General features: G+C 41.8%; 1 protein-coding gene across 1 annotated transcript in view; it reads right to left on the reverse strand.

Moving 5' to 3' along the window:
- Nucleotides 1–10,404, reverse strand: part of cacna1c (calcium channel, voltage-dependent, L type, alpha 1C subunit) — a 139,495-nt gene extending 129,091 nt beyond the window's left edge. Inside the window, exons 1-2 of the mRNA XM_035673392.1 lie at nucleotides 10,016–10,404; nucleotides 3,826–3,931 (exon numbers count right to left, since the gene is read on the reverse strand). Coding sequence (XP_035529285.1) covers nucleotides 3,826–3,931; nucleotides 10,016–10,233 — 324 coding nt within the window. The 5' untranslated portion in view covers nucleotides 10,234–10,404. The remainder of the gene's footprint in view (nucleotides 1–3,825; nucleotides 3,932–10,015) is intronic.
- Between the last annotated feature and the right edge of the window lie 11 nt (nucleotides 10,405–10,415).

Consider the following 10,415-nt stretch of genomic DNA (forward strand, 5'->3'; position numbering starts at 1 on the left):
CACACACACACACACAGAAGGTGGCCTGCTGCTCCAGGTAGTCTTGTAGCCTGGTTCTGGTAGCTCCATCTGGCAAGGACAGTGTGACTATCTCGATGGGAAAGAGGGACGAGGAAAAGAAAGAGAGGAAGGAGGAGAGAAGCGATGAGAGGTTGGCAGAGCAGAGAGGCAAAGACAGAGAGGAGGGATGATAAATGCATCAGTGCTCAAAACGTTGAAGCTGCTCTTATCTTCCATGTGTGTTTTCTCAGTGCTGCATTTCCTGCTTCTCCTCTCCTCTAGACTGTGCAGGCTGTGGCGAGGAGATCAAACAGGGTCAGTCTCTGCTGGCTCTGGAGAGACAGTGGCACGTCAGTTGTTTTAAATGTCGAACGTGCGGCTGTGCGCTCACTGGAGAGTACATCAGCAAGTAGGTGGCCTTAACACCCAGATTTCCCCCCAGATTTTCCCAAGTTATCGATATCTTCTGTATATCAGTTAAATTCTATTTGCCAGACAGGTAACCAAAACGTATCCCATCAATCTTTCACCCACAGTATTTATTTAAATGTATAGACTTGGAAGTCACAATGACTCCTCCTGTAAATATTGCAGGAATCTGTTGTCAGGTATTAAGAAACAATGTGTTACAGGATAAATAATAGTGGAACAACTGCAGAAAGCCAGGAGGTAAATTCAAACTGAGAACCTCCTCTTTTTGTTCCTGGCAGGGATGGGATACCCTACTGTGAGACTGACTACCACACTCAGTTTGGGATCAGGTGTGACAGCTGTAACAGGTACATCAGCGGCAGAGTACTTGAGGTGAGTGCATTTTCCACCTGTGAATATGTGCGTAAGCTTAAGACAGATGGAAATAAGTGGGGGAATGTGCATGATTTTTGTCTGTTTGTGTCTTTGTAAGAAAAAGTGTGAGTTTGTGTGCATGCATGGAAGTGTGTGTATGTGTGTGTGTCGGTCTATAAAAAGCTGTGAAAAAACGCAGCTGTCCCTCTTTAAATGACTGAAGTGTCGACTGATGACGACGCAGCTTTGGAAAACCAACAAAGCAACACTCTCCCATCTCCTCTACCCTCTTCATTCTTCAACTTTTTTTCAATTTCTTATCGGGCCTGTCGCCATTCTTCACTCCTCATTGTTTTCCTCTGTTTCTTATCACCGCTCTGTTCTCGTTTCCTCATTTGTGTCATCTGATTTTGCTTCTTTCTGCCTTATTTATTTCCTATCACTTTTTTCTTTCCTTTCCTGTCCTTTACTTTTCTGTCCTCCAGGCTGGTGGTAAACGCTACCATCCCAGCTGTGCCAGGTGCGCCCGCTGTCACATGATGTTCCTGGAAGGAGAGGAAATGTACCTTACAGGTGAGGGAAAAGAGGAGAGGAGAGCCAGACAAATGGTACAATATATGTGGAACCTATGGAATTGATTGTGACCATACAACGGGGCTTCTGCATACAGCTAACAGGCATAAAAATAGACTTGTAGCATCTATTGAATTAGCTGAATCCTGCAAGTATCCAGATGGCCTGAGTGTTTCTGCATCTGTGGAAGTGGAAGTGTGTGTGTGTGTGTGTGTGTGTGTGTGTGTGTCTGCATACTGATGAATCATGCTGTATACTGTTTCAAAACGGCAAAGAGAGCAGTGTTAAAATTCTCCTCATTGTGTTGACAGACATTGAGAGACAGTACTTGTTACTATTATCCATAAATGCAATTATACATAAGAAAAGTAATTATTTACAGAGTTTCTTTGTGTTACAACCATATAACGGCTGTGCTACTTGCTTTCATTGGGGACTACTTTCTGTTTGAGTTACATAGAACATACTCATTGCTGGTTTATTATTCAGTTCTCTACTTGTAATTCAATCCAAAAAAAAAAAAAAAAAATCAATATTCTGACGTGATTTGACAGGCTGGATAATACAAGTGAGATCACTATGGGATGTATCTAATGAAGAGCTTAAAGAAGCTAAGGGATGTATTTGATCGCTTAATCATTAACTGTGATGTCTGTGCTCATTGAGACTTGATCTGTAACGCCTTACTGTACATTGGCCGTGCTACAGAAAAGCGTATTGGAATTGCTGTATGTATGTATACAGAATTCAGAGAGAGATACAGAGAGGCAGAGAGAGTGGGTGATGGACACAGATTAAGAAGATGAAAACAGCTGTCCTCCCTCAGTCCTATTTATTCTTCCACTGACTCATATACCTGCTCTGACACTATATCATTAAAGGAGAAACCAGAGGGTAGATACACAGTAAAACAAATGAAAACAAATGTTATTTCTCTACTCACAGATGTACAGTGAGCCCAAAGTAATTTTATGAATGGAGAAAAAGTCAAAAAGGTCAAACCCTTATAGTATTTTTGCTTGATCCTTTGACCACTGGATCCTCTGTATGTTTTCTTGTCCAGACTATATGACAGTGAAACTCTCCCTAAAATTCTCTAAATCAGCAATTACATAATGCATGGACACGTTGAAACTGGCGCATTGCAGTCCACATACACACACAAGGAGCAATCTGAAAACCATAGTACAGCACGAACTCTGAAGAATTAGTAAATGTGGAAAAATCATTCTTAGAAAGAAGGAAAGATAGAAAGAAAGAACGACAAGAGTGATAAATGTTACATGCCTTAGAGGGATTAGTGTCCTCCTCACAATAATACACTGGCATACATATGCAAGCTGACATACACACACACACACACACACACACACACATTCAAAAGCACACATAAATTGTACAGACATACATATGGCCCTGTGAATGACTGGAGATCTGTCCAGGGTGTAGCCTGCCTCTCGCCCAATGTCAGCCAGGATTGGTTCCAGGTAAAGCTAATGTATGGATGGATATTGATTTATATAAACATAGAGCCACAAGCTGCTTTACACACACACACACACACCCTGGTGAGCAGCCAGGTTAAAGTAATCAAATAAGAGGTTTGGCAAGAAGCAGTCAGAAAAAATGAGTTTTGAAGCAACAGATGTCTTTGTTTTGTAAGATATTTTTGTTTTACTTGAAAAATATCAAATTATACTTCATTTAGTACATTAGACTAGATGACATTTTGGCAGCCACAAAATAAGTTTTCAATCAAAACAACTTGAGTCAGTCCACCAAAAGAGCTCACAATTCCACAATCCCCACTATTTTCTCCAAAGCCAAGATTTTCTGTTGCCCACAAGAAAATTATGCCTTGCCTTTGATCAAATCAACTCACATGGCTATATTTGATACAACTCAAGAGTCCTCTGTCAAAATAAATGAAACTGTCCACTTTCTCAAGGCTTCAAAGTGAAACATCAAAATCAACAACTCTGTTGCATGTTTGGATGCAATGATAAGAGCAAATAATGCTCAAAGAAGGTATTATTCAAATAAAGGCATATCCTTTCTTAGTCCCCATTTCATTTCTTTATATTTCCTTCCTGCTTTTTGCCTCGTCTTTCACCTTCATGAACCAGTCATAGCGTCATACCGCATCCCCCCACTCCTGCCTCTTAGATACATGGCAGCAAATCACACACTTAATTGAATCAGCTGGAAATGTGCAAATGACATGCTGTTCAGTAATGCTAATTACCAGTAGAATCTGCTGATGAAATGTTTCATAAACCGACCGCACACCTAATCACGTGAGTGAAGATAATACATCCACAAAGGAAACTCAGGGGTGAGACTAAAGCAAGAAAAAACAAGAACCCCTGTCTTCCAAGACTGGAAAATGAACCAAGCAAATATTGGACCAAACAACAAGCGAGCGTATTTAACTGTGAAGCAGTTTAAATATTGTAAATTACTCACCAGGTTGGAGTTGGTGGCGTTCGAGTCATCCTCGGGGAAGGGGATGTAGACAGCTAAGGCCACACAGTTGGCGAAAATGGTCATCAGGATGATGATCTCAAATGGTCTGAGAGGAGGGTTAAGGAATATATACACCAGTACACAAAACAGACGAGTAGAGACATTTATGCAGTAGAGATCGTCCTTGAACTGGCATTGGAACTGGCATTCGACTAATAATAATATGTATAAATATATGTAAAATAATATATAGGCCAATTGTGTGCATCTAATATCTGAGTGGATCAAACTGGACTTTCAGTTCTGATCATGTGTACAGGAGAAAGGCAAAGGTTGTGAACTGCTACTTTTTTGGATTATGGCTGTTTCTTAATTAGTGTTCTCTCTCTGTTTGGGACAGTCCGGCCATGTGTTGGATCGGGTCTAATTACCCTCTGGTCTATTTCGGAGCAGGTCTGGGTGTCCTCAGGTCCCTTTCAAAATTTGGTCCCCTTTTTTCAATATGAAACAATACGCTACAGGTTCAGGTGGGTTTTCAACGATCCATGAAAACCTCTAGTATACAGTACAAAATAATACAGACTCTGACTTTTGACCTTCCAGAATAGAAAAAAGTCTTTGTATGTTATTTCAACAAAGAGGTATTTTTAAACAAGCTAATACATCCTTACATAAGCAGAGATATATATACACACATAGCAGAGTGCACAAGCAGTGTACACAATGAGAGAGATCAAAGCTGTTGAGTTTGCCTTTTCGTTAACAATAAGACATATTGGGTCACTTAGGAACCTCTTTGTGTGTGGAAGGGGGGTTAGAGAGACAGTGCATGCCCTAATATGGGTGCAGTGAGGAGCAGGCCTGTCGCGTGGAAGACGGGATGTGGACAGGGAAAGAGTGAGCGTGAGATGGAATGAGAGAGAGGAGAGACACAGAGGGTTTTTATATGGAACGGTCCTTGAGAGGGGAGTGACCTCATTATTTTTGGCCTCAGAGAGAGAGAGAGAGGGAGAGATACAAAGTGGGAGAGAATGGAGAGTGGAAGGAGAGGGAGAGAGAGAATGTGAAGGAGAGATAAAGGAGATCTGGTTTTCATCAACACAATTACTAACTGCCACTGCTGTCACCTCCCTCCACCTCCTTTTGCTCTCTTCGTCAATTCTTTCCTTCCTTCCTTCCTTTCCCCTTTCCTCTTCCCTCCTGGCTGCATGTCAAATTAGTCTAGACACCAGGCCTGTAGCATAACATAAACAGAAATGTAGACCCTTAAATCCAGAAGACAACCCATGAGCAATTGCATGTACACTTTTAGTTGGCATTCATGTTCAACACATTACATGACACCATGTCATGTAATGTTCTCAAGCTTCCCGAGCTTGAGAACAAGCTTTAATCATTTGCTGCACCGAATCCAACAAGTGGCAGTTTTAAGCAGGTGGTGGTAATGGTTGGCTGGGATACAAGTGCAGAAGAAGTTGAATCTCAGTAAGAAAGTGACCGTCAGTCTTTTCAACTGCATTACCCTATATCTATAATGTAACTCTGCCAGAAATAAAAGGAAAAAAAGTTCTCAGGGATGGATTGCCAACACTTACTGAGTTATTTTCAATTGCAAAAGAGCAGGAATTTACATTTGCTGCTATAACTTTAATTAACTTGATCCCGGTTACCTACTAGAAATTCAGGAAAATATTTAAGGCAGCTAAAAGATACCAACATGAACAACTTGAGATGTTCGTTACAATTTCAACGTGAGAAATCCTAGTTGCTTAAAACCACATCTGCAATTTATTTCTCAGTACTGACGGACACATTGCTTTTACTGGTGCCAATATTTTGGAATTAACCAGTATGGTTTAATAGGCTTGAATGGCAGAAGAGTGATGGAACTGTCTTGAACAAATAAATAACCAATTTTCAGTTTAAATAAGAAGAAGCGAATTTAACAACTCTAACAATCGTTTACTACATATAAACACAATAGCAATCTTGCTGTGTGGCTGTTCTAGAAACAGACGTGCTATCCATTTCAGAGCATTAACTACTGTTTTAGGAATAGCCTTGCAGACAGAGAAAAACTAAGAGGGGGAGAAAAAAAACATGAGCTTTTTATGCTGGGGTTAATACTTAGTTTATGTTTGGATTAAGGATTGACCCTTGAACATCATTGACCACAAGATTATTCAGCTCATTCAGCATGGGACCGAAATGCATCAAAGTTAATCACTCACCCTTGTACCGGGGGCTCATTAAAACACACTCCAGACATGCGGGGACCCACACAAAACAGGCCTGTGAGTCATTCTGGGTTCCTGACCCATAACATAAAAAAACACCCTTGAGGTCTGCTTCCATCAACATGATAATAAATCTAGTCTTTTCTGTTGCTATTGAGAGCAAAACACTTCTTTTTCTGGGATTCTATTGAGTCTGAGTAAAGAATAAAACCAAGTATTGAGTCTATCAATATTCTGCAGTACATTTATCAGCATAGGACCAAACAAATATGGATTTGCCCAAAGCTAATTGGGTGGACTGACTCTGACAGCCCTACAAAAAACAACAATAAATAAAACAAAATTGAAATCAGCATCCACTTAGCTCAGCGGGTTTCACAGCTAACATGATGTAGTATTCATCAGGGTGCTACTGTCTGAGGCATTTTGGAATTTAACATATACATTCAGCATTTTAACAAGCTAACTGTATATGCTTCCGACAAATTGTCACACTGGGATTGCATCCACACACACCGAGATGCTGTTATTCTCTGAAATCCTTTGCATTCAGCAATTTCCTCACATAAACAGCACATGCAACAGCACAATAACACAGATAACCTGTTATCTTGACAAACCCAAATAAGAAACCAGGGATATACTGATATTATCTGGGACAGCAAGCTCAACATTCTTCTGTGCTATGCTGAGAATATTTTTCACTTTTCCTGATTAAGCTGAAAATGCATACAAATAGTATAACCCTTAATGTGACCTGATGCAAAGTCTGAGTGTGTGTGTGTTTCTGGACTCAATGACACCTTTTCAAAACTACCACTTAGTGTGATTTCATATAGAGAATATAGTAGTTAGATATACACTTGCCCCCGCTCTCTCTTTGTCTCTCAGACTGACCTTGCAGTGTGCAGGTAATGCTTAAATGCTATAATTACACTGCATGTGCGAGTGGTGCGTCTGTGTGTGTGTGTGTGTTTCTGTCTTTCATTATTGTGTGCTCTTCTGGAGTGTTTATGTGTGTGTTTGCATGCATGTGTATGTGTGAGCTCAGACAAGCCCCATCGACCTGTTGAGAGCAGCAGCTGTTGTCATGGTAACAGAGGAGGAAAGAGAGGAAGATTTCGGATCTGCTATCTCTAGAGACAGAGGTACTCACAGAATACAGGACACACACATAAACAAGCACACACACATGCACATGCAAAGCCTATGGAATAGAGACAACACATTAATGGGTAACTACACACATCCTCTAAACAAATTGAGCACAACTTCACCAACAGACTGATGTTCACTTCAAACACATCCTGCATTTAAACAGGGCTACACTGCAGGTAAGAAGGACATCCCAAAGTGGAATATTTAGATGAACAAGCAGGCAGAAAGATTGACAGTTTGATTGGGATTTTTTGAAGGACAACAACATTTTCTGTAATTTTGCCACTGTTGGTTCTGTCCATGTTTTTTTGTTGTGACTCAGACTCCATCCTGTTACTTATTCCTCTCTTTCTGGTCTCTCATTATCCCTAAGAGCCCTCTTTAATGCCCCTCCACTTTCTTTCACTCATCTAATTCCCTTACCTTTCTCTCTCAGTAACCATCTGTCTCTTCCCTCCCTTTGGAGACGTTTAAATGAATGATGCTGTGAATTGTGTGTAATGATCTGAACGCACATCAGTCATTGGGTGAGATTGTTCCAGTGACCCTGAGGGTTTATGCATGATTTTTTTTCCAATGAATTGTCCTTTTTTTCCAATACAAGCACAGCTGGACTGGTTATCTTAAGGTCTACCATTGACATTATGACTTTTAATAATTACTATAAATACACAAGGTGATCAGGGGGATCATTTGTCTGTTTCCACTGCTTCACCCCACTGATTGAGATTACACACACTTTCGAAGGCAGTGTTTTTCCCATGGGAAATTTGGAGTTCTTTTTAAGAAAACATGTCTATTGTTTGAATGAAATGCACGAAAACACAACCACGGTGGGCTCAAGACCCTGGATTTTTAACATTAAACTGAGCAAAACCATCAAAACAAATGTTGGATCAAATTAAGCAAATAGTAATTTAGTGGCTATTTGATAAATATACACGTACAAAAGAATGTCATATGTCTATAATACATATTATATCATACAATTATATCAAACATTACTTTTCCGTAGTACTTTTGGTCATTATATCCTATATCCTATATCCTACAATGTTATCAACTCTGATTTTTCTTAATCTGATAATTCCTTAGTGCAACCCTCTTGAAACACACACATAAAAGCACACATACTTCTAACTCATTTTCTCTTTCCTCACCAATTCGCTCTGCTTTCCACTTCTCTCCTCCCTCATGATCCCCCTATCCTCACTCCTCTCCTCCCCTCACTCATTATTTGCCCTCCCCCTGCTATGTCATTTTTCTTGTTTACCTTTCCCATCCTCCCCTTGATCCCTTCTTCCCTCCTCAACTACTCGGCTCCATCATCTCTCCTGTCGACATCCGTGTCCTGCCCACATCCCTGCCCTTCTCATTTCCCCAACCCCTCTTCTTCCTCTCCTTCTCTCCCTCTCAGGACGATGTCTGACTGTGCTCTTGCTGAGTTCACGCTCATGTGGACCCTCTCCTATTATAGATCACTTTGACTGTGACACTGACCATTTCTGTCTCTCTCCCTTTTCTCCCTCTATCTTACCCTGAGGGAAAACCAAGTCATTATGTTCTGCAGCTTAAAAAAAAAAGAAAAGTAGAAAGGAGAGGAAGGGTAGAAAGGAAGGACGGGTGGGGGAACAGCAGGAATAAAGGGATTTGGATGGACAGAGGGAGAGAGGGAGAGAGAGAGAGAAACGGATAATGAATGAGAGCGGGAGTGTGGAGGAACAGAGGCATGGATGAACCTGGGGGAGAGGGGATGAATGCGGTTAGAAAGAGCTAGGGGAGAGACATATGCTGGGGAGAGGTGTGAAGGAGGGATGAAAATGACACAATTTGTATTATCCTCCTGTGAGAAAGGAATGTAAGATGAAAGAGGGAGAGAAAGAAAGGGAGACGAGGAGAGGGCCTGACAGAGGAACGGGGAGAAAGGATTAAGAAGAGTGAGCAGAGAGCAGAGAATCACACCGAGTGAGACATAGGAGAGAAGAGAGATTGATTAAGAAAGAAAGAGAAGGAGGGATAGAAGAAAGGAAATAGGAATATTAAACAAATAAGGAAGTATGATGCATTCTTAACATGGTTATGTCCTACATCCATTCTTCTCCTCCTCTCTCACCATACAATGATTCTTTTCTACCTGCGTCCATTCTACATGAGGTTGCAACACATATAGAATTATAGTAAGTTTGAGATGTAATAGCTTTTATATATAATGTCAAAATTTGTTTTTGGAAGAACAGATATTATACTGAAGGGAGTACAGGGCTGTTAAGACAACAACCTCCTGCCTGAACGCTGGCAAGACTAAGTAGCTGATAGTGGACTTTGGGAAGAAGCAGGGGAGGAACTACAGCCCCATTAATATCAACGGGTCCACATCACCAAGGCCCTGACCTGGGTGCAGCATTCTGACCCTGTGTTGAGAAAGGCAAGGCAGTGAGCATCTGGGAAGATCACCACCTGGTACGGAAACCAGACCATTTCCATTGTCTACATTGTTCCTACTCGATTGACGATTCATTTGAAGTTTAATGAAGGTAGGCTTGTTTTAAAAGAACTCCCTCATCTGCCTGTTTCCATCTGGTAAGTTCTAAATGAGGGCAACCTAGAGCAAAACATGTAACCCAGGAGCTTAAGATTCTGGACAGGTTTCCTTCAGGCTATCCAATAAAAGTGAATTAATTAAAAGTGTCAACCTTTAAAAAGAAATGAACGCTTTTTGTTGTAAGTGAGAGTGAAACATGTTGCACGTTACTCCACATAAAACAAACCTCCACTCATGGTTAGTTAAAGGATACTTCCATTCTACGATGCTGATGCAGGCCCTGCGGATGGGGTTCTTGAGTGTGAGACAGAGTAGGGCCCGTGGCGGCCTTGTGGCTGTCGTCGTTGTCTGTTTCTTGGGCTTGGAGCTATAGTGTTGTCTCTTCCTTTGCGTGGAGCTGGCCGTGGAGATGGGCCCGCCCCCTCCCGACCCAAGCCCCGCCCCTCCGCTCGTTGCGGCATTGCCCATCATCTTCGCCTGCCGCGCGGCGTCGATGGCCGCCTGCCAGCTCAGGGCCGCCCCCGGTGTGGGGATGTGCTCCGGGGCCAGGCCCACAATGCCGACCCCGTGGTTGACCCCGCCCCCTCCTCCATCATGGTCGCCGTGGCTACCACCGCCACTGTGCTCGTTGGTCCAGGCCAGGGGGAGGAGGG

This window comes from Morone saxatilis, unplaced genomic scaffold, assembly GCF_004916995.1.
Source record: "Morone saxatilis isolate NCDOM2014 unplaced genomic scaffold, NCSU_SB_2.0 Contig10, whole genome shotgun sequence".
Lineage (NCBI taxonomy): Eukaryota > Metazoa > Chordata > Actinopteri > Moronidae > Morone > Morone saxatilis.